At 41.8% G+C, this 17,982-nt stretch overlaps 1 protein-coding gene across 1 annotated transcript in view; it reads left to right on the plus strand.

Moving 5' to 3' along the window:
* The window catches only part of tsen2 (TSEN2 tRNA splicing endonuclease subunit), a 39,280-nt gene extending 21,604 nt beyond the window's left edge, over positions 1-17,676 (plus strand). The window contains exons 5-11 of the mRNA XM_060910792.1: positions 1,193-1,267; positions 12,075-12,125; positions 15,977-16,115; positions 16,527-16,563; positions 17,179-17,290; positions 17,384-17,473; positions 17,557-17,676. Of these exons, the coding sequence (XP_060766775.1) occupies positions 1,193-1,267; positions 12,075-12,125; positions 15,977-16,115; positions 16,527-16,563; positions 17,179-17,290; positions 17,384-17,473; positions 17,557-17,616 (564 nt within the window). The 3' untranslated portion in view covers positions 17,617-17,676. The remainder of the gene's footprint in view (positions 1-1,192; positions 1,268-12,074; positions 12,126-15,976; positions 16,116-16,526; positions 16,564-17,178; positions 17,291-17,383; positions 17,474-17,556) is intronic.
* The last annotated feature ends 306 nt before the right edge of the window (positions 17,677-17,982 follow it).

Consider the following 17,982-nt stretch of genomic DNA (forward strand, 5'->3'; position numbering starts at 1 on the left):
CGACAAGGTGGCGAGCTGCCAGACAGCCAATTTAATTGGCCCAGGACAGACAGAAGTGGTCATCCTTTGTCGCTGCCCTACATGCCAGCAGGCATAATAGGCAGTAAAGAAGAAGGAGGAGGACATGAGGATGGTTGGTGTGACAGAAAAATATTCAGAGGACAAGAGGAGCTGGAGGGACATTATCTGCTGTGGTGACCCCTAACGGGAACAGCTGAAAGAGAAGAGTGTTTATTTCTGCAGTGCTCTGTGTAAACCAGCCTTCAGGAGAGCACTGGAGGAAGCAAGGAAGTGTGTCTGGTTGCGTTCTTGGAAACATAGGCCACAACACCTTGTGACATTCAGTGTTCAGGTTTATCAATAGGTTCTGAGTAATAGAATACTGGTTTCTTAGGGTGGTGTCTATAACGTCTCATCTCACATTGGGCAGCTTAAAAAAAACAGCAAGAACGAGTAGATCAGGTCCTCCTCCCCCCCCAGGTTACATGTATGTGTCCCATACAAGTTAAATAATTGTATTTGTTACATCATAATTTACTGGGGCTTATGTAAAGATATAAATTACAAGGTATGATAGTGTACATGCTCATTAACAGGTTTTGCATATATTACGGGTCTAGCAATATTTTTAAATATTACTAATTACACCTGTTCTACAGGGTCGTAGGCAAGCTGGAGCCTATTCCAGCTGACTACGGGCGAAAGGCGGGGTACACCCTGGACAAGTCACCAGGTCATTACAGGGCTGACACATAGACACAGACAACAATTCACACTCACATTCACACCTACGGTCAATTTAGAGTCACCAGTTAACCTAACCTGCATGTCTTTGGACTGTGGGGGAAACCGGAGCACCCGGAGGAAACCCACGCGGACACGGGGAGAACATGCAAACTCCACACAGAAAGGCCCTCGCCGGCCACGGGGCTCGAACCCAGACCTTCTTGCTGTGAGGTGACAGCGCTAACCACTACGCCACCGTGCCGCCCCATAAAAATATCTCATGCGTTATTATACAGCAAAGACCTGTTTTTCCTGAATGCACAGAAATTGAGGTGTGGCTCATCAGTGAGCGTGCAATTTGTAGTTCATGAACTCTGTTAACCTCTGCTGTAGCCAACATGACTGTTGTAATGCATGCAATGATTGTCGATGAGTAACCCTTTTTTTTTTTTTTTTTGCATTGCAGAGTAGAAAAGGCAAGCTGGTGTGCAGAATCAATCCATTTAACATGATGGAGTACCTACAGCTCAGTTATGAAGAGGTAAGGGAATTCTGTGAGGCACAAGCTATTGGTTTCCAATCTGACATCAAAGATATTTGTTTATCACGCAGCATCCGCCATATTGCCAGGCAAATGGAGAAACAGCTGCAACAGTTAAGTGAAAATCGAGATGACTGCAGTCAGTACAATCTCTCTCTGAAACAATTAAAAATTTTATACAGCAGATCGCGTTACATCCAAAAGCTGAAACATGCAGGCATCATAGATCCATATAATTTACCCACAAATTTTATTTATTTATTCTGCACACTGTGCTCTCTCTCTCTCTCTCTGTGTATCTGTGCGTGTATGTGTTTCCTGCTTCAGATGGATTAAATGAAGTGGATGAATTTCACTGTGTTTTGAGTGTACGTGTGACAAAAATAAAGGCGGCTGCTTGTTAATTTGCCCGCAAATGTAATTACTCCACTTGAAAAATGTTTGCCAAACCAGCTACCTGATTTGGGACACAACATCCTGAACTATTTAGTATTTGGGACTTCTAAATACACTGGAGATGCTAAAGGCTTGCAAAAGTACAGATGCCTACTGATATTTTGAGGCAGGTTTCATGCCAGAATGTTATGGGAACTTTCTGATAAAGAAAAAATAACTTATTATGACAAAGGTAAGGTCATGGACTTATAATAAATAAGCCAGGGCCTAGATCTAGCATGTTTTATGGTGTTTAGCCAAATCTACATTATCAGTACATAACAAACATGCTGCTAGTCAAGTTAGGTCTAATAAAATGCATCACATTCAAAGCCCACATCCAGATATACATTTTAAAGTTGCACTTAGCTTTCACACTAACCTGATTTATAAAATGGTCTTCACACATGAGGGAATACTTTGTTGGCATCCGGTCTTCCCGTTTACCTGCAGCTCGCCATTTTTCTCATCTTTCTGGCTTCACCGGGAAGCAATGAAAAGTTAAACCAGGCTTATCTCCACATCTGTTATTACATCCAAAAGCACTACAGGTCTCTGGCATTGTTCTTTTAGATGTAAATTCTACAAGTTTATCTGTAGATGTACTGAATTAGGCTTACAATCACTCATGTACACTTGTGCCAGTTGTTGTCAAACACAAAGCTTGGCCAGATAAACAAATCTGCAGTTGTGATGACATTATGTGAAAGTCCTCCACTGATGGAGATAAAGGGAAAAGGTATGTATTGTGGCGGTGGTGGCACCCATCTGTCTCGAGAGACAATGGGAAGTGGTGTTATGGTTCAGTCTCTTCATGAGGTGCAGCTCCTGCTGTGACCATACAATCCGATCCTGGATCGGCAGACTCTTGCACTTGCTTCAGGTGAAAACTGCAGCTGGATCTACAGGGGTTGTGGCTACCTCCTGCAGTCTGCGCTCTCTTCTCGCTTCCTACTGCTGTGATCTCTTCTCAGGATACCCGCCCTCACAGTGGATCTACAGCTCCCTTGGTCTACCACAGCAGACTCCCAGTTTGCAAGATCAATGTCACAAGTCATCTTGTCATGCTTGCAGACATTTTTGTAGCATAGAACAGGCCTACCGGCAGGTCGTGAGCCAAATGCAGGTTCCCCATACAGAAGGTCCATAGGATACATGTGATGTGATGTGGCCAAGCCAACCCAGGCACCCGTAACAGGGCAAACATACTGGGGATGCCTGCCTGGTCAAGAACTGTCTTATTTGGGATGTGGTCTTGCCATGAGACAGGGCTCTACAGTGCGCACATTTCACTCGCATTTGTGAGCTAATTTTTCGGCTTGCGAACGACAAAAAAAAAAACGCACATTCGTGCGAGGGCTTCTTGCGGCTGACAGTTTAGGAAAGCACTGAGCACAGACGCGACGAGTTTAACATTCTAAACTGTGGGTGGTAGAAATGGGCAACTGGACTTGCTTGAAGATTCTTGAAAACGTTTCACCTCTCGTCCAAAAGGCTTCCTCAGTTCTGTCTGACTAATAGGGAGTTCTGCTTCCTCAGTTCTGTCTGACTAATAACTCCCTATTAGTCAGACAGAACTGAGGAAGCCTTTTGGACGAGAGGTGAAACGTTTTCAAGAATCTTCAAGCAAGTCCAGTTGCCCATTTCTACCACCCACAGTTTACTATGACCTGGATGATTGAGAATCTTCACAGACATGTTAACATTTCTAAAATGTATCAAACGTTAAACTGCAATGTATGTAAATCCAGCGCTGGATAGCCTACCTAATATTTTTTACACTAGAGACAAGAAAATTACATCAATGTGTTCATCAGAGCCTTGTGACGCTCAATGTGAAAGAATTTTGTGAATATCTCCTTCCATTTTAGTGTAAATCCCCGTTGTTTGGAGGGAGCACTCTGAGAAAATCCTTCACTTTCTGTGCGACATTCTGTGTCTCTGCGCTCAGCGCACGGGTGGGGGAGGGGCTGCTCACTCTCACACACATACACAGGAGGGAGGGGCTGCTCCCTCTCAGAGAGACACAGGCTTGTAGCCTCATGGCAGTGTAACGAGTAACGGCCTGTATTGTTGTGTGTGTGTGTGTGTGTGTGTGTGTGTGTTCAGTGTTGTGTACGTGCATGTGTGTGTGTGTGTTCTGCCTGCGCCTTGCTCCCTGTCTGTAGTTGTGTGCATTGCCTCTGTCTTGCACTGCGGTGTTTCCCACGGTAGCCGGGGGGGGGGGGGAGTGAAAAAGTTAAATTTTTTTTGCCGTTCTGCCATGCTAGTGCGTTTTACCGGGACATGAGATTTCAGCATTTTTATTCTTCTCGGTCTGTAGCTTGAATAAGTTTAGGCTACTGAATAACACTTTCAGTTAAAGTTGAGTCTGGTGCTTTTGTGCTGACGCTACAATAGCCTACTATCACAATAAATATCCCCCGTAACATTTCCCGTTTTCTACTCATCTTTCTGTGATTGCCCCTCTTTCCCACGGTTGTATGTTGTGGGTGTGGCATTAGGTGGGAAAAGTGCTTTTTAGGGATTCATCAGATCATTCAACTGAGAGATAACTGAGAGCTGGTTCGGACCGAGCTGAGATATATTTGCTATGCAGAGAATAACGGCGTTTTTTAAAAGCAATGATGGTGGAAACAAGAATAAAAGAACGGACGAGGAAGAAAGTGTAGTGAAGAAAGCTAGAACGATGGGAGAAGGTGCGGGAAAATTATATAATGAGATGGAAAACACATACCCCAGTGCAAACATTTAGATGGGAACATACAACACAGCAGAAAAACAAATTATATACAGTATATACAAATGGTGCATGTCACAACACAGCAGAAAAACAAAGAATATATATACAACTGGGCGTGTTGAGTTGCAGATGTTAATTGCACATTAGTTATAGAAACTCAGTTCAGCTACAAAACTCAGGATATTGCACTGTATTTGGTATTGCATTGTATTGGGTATGGATGTAAAAGTGTAGAAATGTAAATATAAAATATACAAAAGCTATAAAAACTAAAAAGTTGCTCTGTGAGGTTGCACTGTAATAAGTATTGCACTGTATCAGGCAAGTGTGAGAATATTGTCCTTTTAGGTCCTTGTTGGTGCATTGTTGCACCTGCCAGAAGTGGCGTCAGTCAGTGCATGTAATTAGCCTTTTTCACATTACGTCACTTGCAGAAGAACCTCACATCTGTTTTCAGCCTTTTGAATGGAAGAAGAGGTGGCATGCTAATCTGCTGGCTAACAAGTAGCAACCATAGAAAGTCAGTAAACTTCCTTTCCAAAACAAGGCAGATAGGTGACTGGAATGGTCGCTAACAATACGTAATGATAAACAACAATGCGCAATATTATCAATCTTATCTGTGAATGACACAGTTTTGTTAACATATGTTGCCGCCGTATACCTCTTCTTCCATTCAAAAGGCTGAAAACGGATGAGTTCCCCTGCAAGTGACGTAATGTGAAAAAGGCTAATTGTTCAAGGTGGTTATGGCCTGTGGGGGAAAAAACTGTTTTTGAGTCTGTTGGTCCTTGCTTTGATGCACCTGTAATGCCTGCCTGAGGGCAGCAAGTCAAAGAACTCAGAGCCAGGGTGGGAGCTGTCCTTGATGATGATGATAGCTCTGCTGAGCTCTGCTCTCTGTTTAGCTACTGTTTGTTCATTCATTCAGTTGTTCGTTATTCATTTGTTTGTTCATTCATTCGTTCATTCATTCTCAATTGAATTTTGCGTTTTATGTGTTGGTGTGTCTAAGGTTTGCGCTGCAATAAACCTTTAAAATGAAAACCTACTTGTGCTTGTGCCCCCATTTTTTCCCTGTGCTCCTAAAATTTTTAACTTGGGAGCACGTGTACTCCTGAAAAAAAAAAGTTAGTGTAGAGCCCTGCCATGAGATGCCCAAGATTTGTCTGAGATTTCACAGGTGGAAGGTGTAAGAACAGATTTTATGGATGTAAACTCTCCAGTCAATGTCAAATGCATGTAGCAAGGAATGCATTTTATTATGAACAATAAATTGTTTGTTTTTTGGGGGGGATGTAAAAGTTCTGCTTAATCTGGTCAGATGCTAAAAAGGAAAGGAGGACGCCCCCACCCTAAATGTTTATCTTGGAAAATATTATGATGTTTTTAGCAATTTTCATGCTAATTTGTTGGCTCATGTGGTATTTTTGCTATTCTCATGAGAAGTTAGCGGTCGTCTGTTGTGCTGATGTTATCAGAAAGCTTTGCTAGCACAGTTACAATGGTGTTTAATAGGAGAAAACATGGACACAACTTCAACCATCAGGAATAAGTCAGGCTTCACTGTTTGCTCTGAAAACAAAAGAGCAAGAGGTTCTTTTCTCACTCATCATTTTCCAGTGATCATCCTCATATGTCACTTTTAATGAGAAATCCAGTGTAGTAATAAAGACAGCAAGCATTGGAGCAAGAACACAATGCAGCTAAATGACGCGCTTGTGCTGAGTTATGGCAGGGGCTCTGCTAGGTAGCGATCTACAATATGATGAGCACGATGGTATTGGCATGCAAGTGGAAGCTTTGGAAGCTGATCTGTTTATATGGAGTGTTCAGGTGAAGAGGTGAGAGAGCTGCACAGACCAAAGGAGTAAAGCGCTGCTGCATCACTCTGTTCAGGAAGACACATCAAGCAAGGGCTAAGTCAAAGTGAAAATAGACCAGCATCTCGAAGATTATCATGTAGAAGATTTAAGCATCTTGTTAAAGTTAATTCAGAATTTCATTACAAGTTAATTTTGGATGCCATTGAAGATCCCATGCTTGTTCAGGCAGGAGTTTTCGTTTGTTACATTACAGGCATTTAGCAGATGCTCTTATCCAGACGTACAGCAGGACCCTGACATACCAACAGCAATGGGCAGCCTGGAGAGCAGTTGGAGGTTAGGTGCCTTGCTCAAGGGCACTTCAGCCATTCCTGCTGGTCCAGGGAATCAAACTGGTGACCTTTGGGTCCCAAAGCTGCTTCTCTAACCTTTAGGCCATGGGTTCCCCAGTTTTAATTTTTTTTTTGTTTATTAATTGTTCCTAAGTGCTTAACTGTAAGTAAATTATGAGTCTGTGGTGATTTTTTTTTTTCTGTCCTAATTTTAATACTTGACAATTGGTAGAAACAAATTCAAGCCATAGATTCATAATTCCACAGCTAGGTATATCCCTGTGTGGATAATATTTTGTATGTCTGCTCACGGAGTCTGCACTGCCAAATAAGTTCTGTCAGTGGAGTTCATCATGGTTGTCCTCCTTAGTAGTACTTTAGCAGTTCTACTCCTTAATCTTCGAAAGCGTATTGGCAGGTGACGGGTGTCTTAAATCAGTATTACACCTGTGGTGAACACCTGCTCACCAGTATTACATTGTGTGCTCAGCGACACCGTTAGCCAGGCCAAACACAGGGAAAGCCATATCTTTTTTTTCTTTTCCCCCCTCCCCACAAATATACTGCAAAGACAATTAAGCTTTGAAATATTGTAAATTGGGGCAGCACAGTGGTGTAGTGGTTAGCACTGTTGGCTCACAGCAAGAAGGTATTGGGTTTGTGGCTAATCGGGGGGGCCTTTCTGTTGCCCCTTTTCCACCAAAGCAGTTCCAGGGCTGGTTCGGGGCCAGTGCTTAGTTTGGAACCGGGTTTTCTGTTTCCACTGACAAAGAACTGGCTCTGGGGCCAGAAAAAACGGTTCCAGGCTAGCACCAACTCTCTGCTGGGCCAGAGGAAAGAACCGCTTACGTCAGCGGGGGGGCGGAGTTGTTAAGACCAACAACAATAACAAGACCGTGAAAGATCGCCATTTTTAAGCGACGAGAAGCAGCAGCTGTACAAACGCGAAGTCATCCATTATTGTTGTTGTTGTTGCCGCTGCTGCTTCTTCCGTGTTGTTTTTGCTTTGATATTCGCGCCAAGGTTTATGTAAACGTAGCGCCGTAACTGATGTATACAGCGACGTAATGACGTGGCTCCGCTTAGCACCGCGAGCTATGGAAAAGCAAACTGGTTCTCAGCTGGCTCGCAAGTTGAACGAGTTGTGAACCAGCACCAGCACTGGCCCCGAACCAGCCCTGGAACTGATTTGGTGGAAAGGGGGTATGTGTGGAGTTTGCATGTTCTCCCTGTGTCTGCATGGGTTTCCTCCGGGTGCTCCGGTTTCCCCCACAGTCCAAAGACCTACAGGTTAGGCAAATTGGTGGCTCTAAATTGACCGTGAGTGTGAATGGTTGTTTGTCTCTGTGTGTCAGCCCTGTGATGACCTGGTGACTTGTCCAAGGTGTACCCCGCCTCTCACCCATAGTCAGCTGGGATAGGCTCCAGCTTGCCTGCGACCCTGTACAGGATAAGCGGTTATGGATAATGGATGGATGGAAATACTGTAAATTGCAAACTCTCACAGCAACTTGATTAACTAGCCACCTTACTTACATCTTACATCTTCCCCAGATAGGCCTTAGGGCCTGTCAGTTGAGAGCATCGCCTTCTCCATTCCTCTCTGTCTTGGAAGACCCCCTCCTCCTCAAGTCTATCTAGTCTGCCCAGTCTGTACTTTAATATTTCTTGTATGTTGTCCTTCCACCTTTTCCTAGGTCTGCCTAGAGGGCGCTTGCCCTTTGGTTTGTATTTAAATGCTATTTTTGGAATCCTTCCATCTTCCATTCTTTCGACATGCCCTAGCCATCTAAGGGCTGCCCTAGCCACCATTGTTTTTAATTTGTTCAGGACCGTTATGTATCTCTTGCAATTTATTTAAACTGTAGTGTTTACACGAAAATTTTGGAACTGGACAAATGCTTGAATTTCAAGTTAGAAAAACCATACAAACCCTGTTTAATCCATCCATTATCTGTAGCTGCTTATCCTGTACAGGGTTGCAGGCAAGCTGGAGCCTATCCCAGCTGACTATGGGCGGGAGGCGGGGTACACCCTGGACAAGTCACCAGGTCATTGCAGGGTTGACACATAGAGACAACCAACCATTCACGCTCTCGTTCACATGTACAGTCAATTTAGAGCCACCAGTTAACCTAACCTGCATGTCTTTAGACTGTGGGGAAACCGGAGCACCCAGAGGAAACCCATGCAGACACAGGGAGAACATGCAAACTCCACGCCGAAAGGCCCTCATCGGCCATTGGGCTCGAACCCAGGACCTTCTTGCTGTGAGGCAACAGTGCTAACCACTACACCACGGTGCTGCCCACGTTTAACCATTAATCATTTTGTCAGGTCTGAAACGTATATACAAGTGTCTAAAAGTACATCTTTATTATACAGTGGTGCTTGAAAGTTTGTGAACCTTTTACATTTTTCCATATTTCTGCATTAATGACCTAAAACATCAGATTTTCACAGAAGTCCTAAAAGTAGATAAAGAAAGCCAAAATAAACATTTATCTATTGAAGAAAATGATCCAACATTACAGATCAGTGAGTGGCAAAAGTTTGTGAACCTCTAGGATTAGCAGTTAATTTGAAGGTGAAATTAGAGTCAGGTGTTTTCAATCAACGGGATGACAATCAGGTGTGAGTGGGCACCCTGTTTTATTTAAAGAACAGGGATCTATCAAAGTCTGATCTTCACAACTCATGTATGTGGAAGTGGATCATGACATGAACAAAGGAGATTCCTGAGAACCTCAGAAAAGAGTTGTTGATGCTTGTCATTGACTATGGACACCAGTCCTCAGACAGATAGAGGAAATTCAAGATCACGGTTACCCTCGCCATGAACGGTCAACCAACAAAGATCACTCCAAGAGCAAGTCTGCGAGGTCACAGAGGAACCCAGGGTAATGTCTAAGCAACTAAAGGCCTCTTTCACATTAGCCGATGTTCATGAGTCTACAATCCTGGAGAAAACTGAACAACAATGGTGTGTATGGCAGGGTTGCAAGGGAAAAAACTACTGTTCTCCAAAAAGAACACTGCTGTCTAACTACAGTTTGCTGAAGATCACTTGGACAAGCCAGGAGACAAATGAAACCAAAATAGAACTTTTTGGTTTAAATGAGAAGCGTTATGTTTGGAAAAAGGAAAACAATGGATTCCAGCATAAGAAGCTTATCCCATCTATGAAACATGGTGGTGGTAGTATCATGGTTTGGGCCTGTTTTGATGCACCTGGGCAAGAATGGCTTGTCGTCCCTGATGGAACAATGAATTCTGAATTATACCAGCGAATTCTAAAGGAAAATGTCAGGGCATCTGTCCATGAACTGAATCTCAAGAGAAGGTGGGTCATGAAGCAGGACAATGACCCTAAGCCCACAAGTTGTTCTACCAAAGAATGGTTAAAGAAGATTAAAGTTAATGTTTTGGAATGGCCAAGTCAAAGTCCTGACCTTAATCCAATAGAAATGTTGTGTGAGCAGTTAATGGGAGGAAACTCCCCAACATCCCAGAGTGAAGGTGTTCTGTATGGAGGAATGGGCAAAAATTTCTCCAAGCTGATGTGCAGGATTTGATCAACAGTTCCCAGAAATGTTCTGTAGCAATTATTGCTGCACAATAGGGTCACACCAGATGCTGAAAGGAAAATTTCACGTACTTTTGCCACTCAGTTGGGGATAATTTTCTTTAAGTAAATGACCAAGTATAATAATTTTGTCTTTGTTTAACTGAGTTCTCTATCAACTTTTAGGACTTGTGTGAAAATCTGATGTTTTAGGTCATATTTATTTATGCAGAAATATGGAAAAATTGTAAGAGTTCACAAACTTTCAAGCACCACTGTATTATGCAGTAAGGTTTAACTGCTAATTTCTGCTAGCTAAAAGATTTTCATTAATATGTTAATGGTCTTCAACGCTTCACGTAAATATTGAACTAGCATGCCTGTTGTAACAGACGAACAAATTGGTGTATTTAAGTTTTCCATGAAATCGAGTTGTACATGAGCTGATAGCCGATGAGGCGCGGAGCACCGAGTTGGCTATAAGCCATGTACGACGTGATTGAGTGGAATAACTGTTTTGTTATATCCACATTCACTAGATTTTGAGAAACGGTGCATTTTTATTTTTTGCAAATTCGATAAATAAAAGTTTATACAAAACATCCAGAATCCTTTCTGCTTAGAAAACTAACCGGCGAAATGACCATAGCAATTTTTGAAAAATGCTATAATAATTATTTTAAAATAAAATATTTTTTTAAAAAAGATGCGTTCTTGCCATCAAATACTTTCATTCCATATTTTGTTGCCTTTTTGGGGGTTTGTTTTGGAATAGGGTTTTTTTTTTTTGTTTTTTTGTTTTATTTCGTCCTCGGTTGGTTCAGCAGCACGCTCTGCCATTTTGTTGTTCTTTAGGGGTTTTTGGCAGTTTACAATACAATTTAAAGGTGCATTACTGCCACCAACTGGGCTGGAGTGTGGAACAGGGGATATTTGGGGGGGGGGGCTATATTCTTTTAGCTATTTCTGTTTCTTTTAAATACTTGATGACAAAACACTCTGCCATTTTGTTTTTCTCTACTCACGGTATATGAGCTGATATCCTAGTAGTAGAGTTGCCAATCAGAGTGCGTGATTTCTCAAATCTAGTGAATGTGGATAGAATAATGCAGTTGTAATGTATAGTTGTTTGTTTTTTTAACTTTGACCAAGAAGTCATGAGACAGCAAAAACACAGTTCCAAAAAATGTCACTAGTTCTCATTAAGGAATTCTATATGGCACTGACATTTTATTTATTTATTTATTTAGGTCCTGAATTTCTTTGATTAGAACTAAAATATTTGTATTTTGCTGTGGTTTTAGCTTTACAAATTATTCACAGCTGCAGTTCATTACTTCAAACTGCGCCATGCTGTTCCAGCACTCTGCTATTAATACACGGATTTGTTTTCTTATCAAGGTGGAGACGTTTTAAACTTCAGTTAAGCCATATTTTCACAGCTGGATTTGATCAAGGGAATTCAGCTCTCTGAGCCAGTAGAAACAGTTAAAGAAGCTGTGAAAGTGTTCGAATGTAGCTCTTCCATGCCTGTCCTCTTCGCAGGCTAATATTAACACAAGCCTCCCTGAAGAGTAAACATGGCCGGCGTTAATATTTCAGCCGATGAAGACGGATAAACCCAGTTCTATCAAGCCGTGTTTACCCAAGAGTATCGTTAAAGAGTCAGAGGGGGTCGAGGTGAATATGCAGTTTTATGAGTCGCTATTTACAATCCCTGCGCTTTTTTACCTTTCATTGTTAATTGATAGCAAAGGCCATCAAGTAAAACTTAAGGCAGCATGATCTTAAGGTGAACCCATTTCCACCCACATATCCCAGTGCTGAAAGAACGAAAGTTTTAAGTGTTTTTTTGGCTTTGCTCCTCACTAATTCATCACTTATGTTCTATATCTTTGCATTGCAGGCTTTCTTCCTAGTTTATGCCCTTGGATGCTTGTCAGTTTTCCGTGATGGGGTAAGTTTTCCTTCATTCTAGGGTACAGTACGTGCAAGTTTTGTCTAATACCATTAAGACAACTCGAGTTATCTTGGGATGAGAAAATTTATCATTTTCTAGTCAGTAAGTCTCTCGTAAATATAGCTTACACTCCTAAGTTCTGCTTGGAAAAACTAATATATCTACGGGCGTTCAATTGCCTGTAAAGATTGTATTCAAATCACCTTTAATTCAGTATTAATATTTAACTATTAATTTTAAAAATGTAAGCCGCCTCCAGTTCCATATTGCTGCAGACCAAAACATTAGCATTAGTACTAGTTTTTACTACGAACTTTCACATCACAAACAAAGTTTGTGTCCCTCACCTTTAGTGACGATGAGTCAGGATCTTCAAAAAAAAAAAATCAGGTCCACGGCGCTTGGAGCATGCTGCAGATTACAACAAACGCAGCACCATTAGGACTAATTGCAGTACTATGCTCCTGTTCCAGATTAGAGCGCAATCACAGCGTGCGTTTATAAGGACTCTCTAAACACACAGGCTTGGCGTAGTATCCTTGACTTGCAAGTCACGTCAGCGCGAAATAGAAACCCAGATGTCGGCCATGTTGGTGGACATACAAATGTGCGGTCAAGCGACATTCCATACAAAACATAGTCACGTGTGCGCAAGTCTGTTTTTTCACTGCTTTAAAGGAGAACTGAAGTCATTTTTCAACTTGCTTTATTTCTTAATGTGTTATTCAATTACGTTTTTGGTTTTAGTAACCTTATATCGTGACTCGTATTGGCAACTAATTGCAATTAAATATTATACTTATCAGCCTATTTGGTTTTTAGCCATGTTGAATTTAGTTAGTTTGGTCCATGGCAGGCGTCGCTTATCCACGCAATCTTCATGAGACTTGTGCGAGACTTCAAAACGTGACGTGTCAGTGCCGCCGTTTTGAAAACTGTTTTTCCAAATTAAATATTGCACAAAAACGAGTTTAAATGACAATTACTGCCTACTTTTTTTCAAACTTTCCTGATTGCTATCAAAACAAACAAACTTCCGGTTTGATTACATCAGCATTTGAAAGAGGGCGCGTGTCTTTTGACAAAGTTGGCAGATGTTGGTCACTTTGATTTGTGCTGTACGTTTTACTTCCGTCCTACAATGTCTCGCACAGGTCTCAACGAATCTTGTTTACGGCCATTGCTTTGACATATGGACTGATATATTACATAGCAGGTTTCAAACACTCCTAACTTACTATAGCAGTGAAAAAATGGCGATCAAAAATGCATTCCTATATTTAATAAAATGAGAGAAATAGAATTTTGAGAATAAATTTGCCTTCAGTTCTCCTTTAAGCGTTCTTTTAGCTATGCCATATCTTTGTGCTGGAAATGGTTGCAGTCACAACAGTACTCGTGACCGTGGCACGTTCCGATTTTTTAGAATTCCGTCCGTAATTCGGAAAGAGGGCGAGGAAACTCTCTGAGGCTCAGTACAGAGAGGAGACGAGCACGGCTGAACAACATCGGCAGGGCTGATCTAACAGAGGCTAAAACCAAAACAGCTCGTGTTTTGCAGTAATCATTTTATCTCAGGTGAGATTCAAAAGCTGTCTCAATAATATCATAGAATTGTATTTCATGTTGCTAGAATTTTGCTATAAAATGAGCGTTCTCTTGTCGTGGTTCACTCGGTCATTGTTAAAATTTTAACACGTGTATTACCGTTTTGCTTCTAGGAGCGCCAGCAAAATAAAACGATAGAAACAATCCAGACTGGGCACCCACTCAGAACATGGGCTGCATTTTGTCGGACTTGATTTTTCGGCAGCCAAAACGGATAGAACGTGATATCTGGGTACTCGATGGTCGATAGAACCGTCTTATCTTCAGAAAAGTCTCACTTTTTAAAATAATATGGGTCAAAACCACACACATCTATCTTCTCTTTGTATCAGATCTTCGCTTCACCATTCAAATCATGGTAATACTGTGAGAATTCAGCAATGTTTACAGACACGCTTTCAGCAGCTGCCATCCTAGTTGCTTTATGTATCCATCATCATGCAGGCACTCATGACCTAGCACATTTTGATCACATGGTTGCAAGTCATCTATATGCGCTGTACCTAATGTCTCACGTTACCAAGCCTTGTGTCTGTGTATTGTCTTTCTGGTTTTGTCTTAACTCTGCCCTTTTGTCTTTGCCTCCACCATTCTGTTTGTTCCTCGCTTGACCATTGCTCGTTTCATGACCCTGCCTTTGTCTTATGATTTTGAACTGTTTGTCTGCCCATTTGTAAATAAACACACTTTTTCTACAGTTGCATCCATCGTTCACCTGCTTACATGACACACTGAGCCGTGCGTTCCTTTTCCCACCAGAGACAAACAAATAGGCAATCAAGTACATAGCAAGTTCACAATTTACGCCTTTTTTTCCCTCTCATTAGCATAAAGTGCATATCATGGGTAAATTCAGGAGCAAGATCAATGTAATTCTCCTATTTTATATTAAACTTTGGTCAAATATCTGTCACATTTTTGCATTTTGTGCAATTTTTTTTTACCTTGCGCAATACCAGAAAAATTCAGTTGAAATCAAGCCATTTGAGGCAAATTCGTCCGCGTCTGAAAAAACTTGCCATTTGGATTTCCCGGGAAACATTGATTTTCGTGATGTCGCGTGCAGGACGCCTCCCTCTGAATCCTACGTCAGCACTGGTTTGTTTATGAGAAAACGATCTGGTGGTTTTCTGCAAATTTCTTCAACGTTGTCACATAATTTATTAAAATGGTTAACAGATGTATCGTAGGAGGGTGTAGCAACACCAGTCTTGATGTGATTAGTACTCCTCATTTCCCAAAAGACTGGACAATGAGAGAGAAATGGGAGCGCTTGGTCTACACAGGCTGTGCACTGAAACTGTGCAAGCTCGCGCAGCCTGCTGGCGCTTCCGCAGATAACGTCACAAATCTGGCTCCAGACTCCCTTGGGATTTTTCCAGACGCGTTTTTTTTTTTTCCCCCTGCTGTCAATTATCAAGAACGGTGATCAAAGGATCAATAAAAGGACGAAATGACTACTGATACTGCTAAACTTAACTCCTAGTTAAAGTGTACTGGCAGCATTTTTACATTTGTGATTTTAAAGTATAATTTGAAATTGTAAAGACTGGAGACTTTGTGCTCTTTGAGGACATACTTCAGTGCCTGTAAAATTTCACAATATAAGCCTCGGTCACAACCGGCCGTACGTGCTCCTACAGCCGGTCTACGTGCAAGAAACGCACGGAGGGCGTGCGTGTGACGTGCTGATTTTCGAGCCGTAGACTGGCCGCAGACCGGCCGCAGAGGTTCTTTGTCATGTCAAACAAACTCTACGGGCACTTACGTTTTTTTCAGGTTGCAAGACAAACTTATGGCCAACGTGCGTCTTTCTCCACGAACAAAAAAAAACCGCAGCGATTTGGGGAAATGCCAAAAATCGCATGGCCAAAAAATCGTGAGTTCAGGTGTGTGCGCGCGCGCGCGCTGTGATGGAATGGCATCTCATTCAGAGAATATTCCACCTCCAAGCATACCGTTACTGAAGATGAAAAGTATTCAGATACTGAAAGCCGTAATGTATCAGTAATATCACTTTGTTCCATTAACGTACCAGACATCTATCATCTACACCTACAGGAAATGTACCAGACATCTTTACCTACGGAAAGAAACTAAGAACTGACCATATTATGTTTAATGCCAAAAATACATGTTTTGCTGTATTAGTCAACTCTCATGTTGGCTACAAGGCACAAAACACATCTTTTTAGTTTTTTGCTGGTTTTTTTTGTTTTGTTTGTTTGCTTCTTTTTCAGGAAGCCTTGTCAATCCTTCAGCTTTGGAGACTGTTTCGTTCGTTGCAGCCCAACTTCGAGATAACTTACGCAGCCTATCACTACTTCCGCAGTAAAGGATGGGTCCCCAAGTCAGGCATTAAATACGGCACTGATTTAAGTAAGGAAGCTCAACCACACCACATACAGAAGCTTCACATAAACATATTCCCGGCTCAACGTACACTCGTCTTATCACGGGAAGAGCTATTCCTCATTTCCAATGTGTCCCAGTTTATCTGTTCACAAAGAGTAAGAATATCCAGCCGGTGTAAGTGGAACTAGTTGACGGGTGAATTATTCAGCTGGACTAAGCATTGCTTTCCTTGATCTCCTTACCTTTTCGTCCGCTGTGTTGATGTCAAGGCCAGGAAAGTGACACTTGGCACTGAATTTGGAGCACGAGACTGAAATCATGGCACCGTAACGGCTATGTTTCTGACACACGAGTCTCATGTTTGGAGCAGTATAGAGTTACAGCTCCTCTAGTACTGAGATTTTCCTTACCGTTTTTTTTGTTTTTTCTCCGCAGTGCTGTATCGGAAAGGACCACCATTTTATCATGCAAGGTTGGTACTGTATATGTGGTTTATTTTTTAATTTTTTTAATCTTAGGCCAAACATGGTCACTTTGTGCTTGGACCCCTAAGAATAGTTGTAGTAGTAGAATACCATCCACAAGCCTTACTTTTCCCCCTTAACCAACTCCAGCCCCTCTGTTATATCTATGAATATTAAAATTATGCTGTGGGGGTGAAGTGCAATTAATTTCCCTGCACAGTACTCATCATAACGATGCCAGAGCATTACAATGAAAACCAGTTTCATCTAAAACTCTGAAGACTGAGTGTTTGGTATTGTGGCAAATTCCTAATCCACTTTGGCACAAAACAGAAATCAATCAGGCATAAGCCTGTGCAGGGTGACCGTACACACACACACCTTTTGGAAGAATGCTGTTCATCCCTCCAGAACCTTTCAAGAGTCTCTATCTCGATTGTAGAATCTACACCGGGGCACAGTCAAGCTGTTTTGGCAGCTCTTGGTGGCCCAACACCTTAACGCATTTTATGATGGAATTTTCTTTAATTTTTCCACTGTTTCTTTCTGTCTGTATTTAAGTTTGTATTTGAATGTTCTTTGCGGATTTACTTGTACATTTTACTCCTGCTCTTGGTGTGTAGCTACTCCGTGGTGGTGGAGAGAGTAGACGAGTCATTGCAAGGTGCTGCTCTGAGACCATTTACCTGGAGATCTTTAGCTGCTCTCAGCCGAACCACTGCTAACGTCTCGAAAGTAAACCCTTATCTTTACCTTTCTCATGTTTCTAAACAGTTATTTGGTAGTATGTTAGGTTTGCACATGGCTATGTTCATGTTCCATGTGCAGGAGCTGATGATTTCCTATGTTGTCGTGCCGTCGAATATGACTGAGGAGGACATTTCCTCACCAGAGTGCCTGAGAAGGCTCAAAGTTCAGGTGAGGCGTTTGCCAAGATTTGGGTTTAATTACCAATACATTATTTTAGCCATGTTTAACTGTGTGTGGGCTTGTTCTTTCAGGAAATTATTGTGAGCAGATGGGTATCATCCAAAGAACGAACAGAACAGGAAGAAATCTAGAAATTATTCTGCTCTTGAATACCATTAAATCTGAATAAAAGTTCTTTGCACTTTCTCAAATGCAGATTTTTTTTGTGTGTTTCTTTGCACAATGCAACAGGCAGGAATCATCTTACCATGCAGACAATAGAAAGAAAAATGGTCTTCTCACTTTGCTCCTAATTTGGGTCCATGTTTTAGAGCACAGGTTCCCCCCCTTCAAAATATAAACTGCAGCACTGGTGGCTTCGCCGTTACGCTGCATAAAGCTGTGACTATTGATTACAAAAAATGTCCAAGGTTCCATAGTTAATTTTTTGTCAGTTTTAGTTGGCATGTAATAATGTATCATGCAACGACAAATCATGATACAAATTTGACGATTTG

The sequence above is a fragment of the Neoarius graeffei genome, chromosome 26 (genome assembly GCF_027579695.1).
Source record: "Neoarius graeffei isolate fNeoGra1 chromosome 26, fNeoGra1.pri, whole genome shotgun sequence".
Taxonomy (NCBI): domain Eukaryota; kingdom Metazoa; phylum Chordata; class Actinopteri; order Siluriformes; family Ariidae; genus Neoarius; species Neoarius graeffei.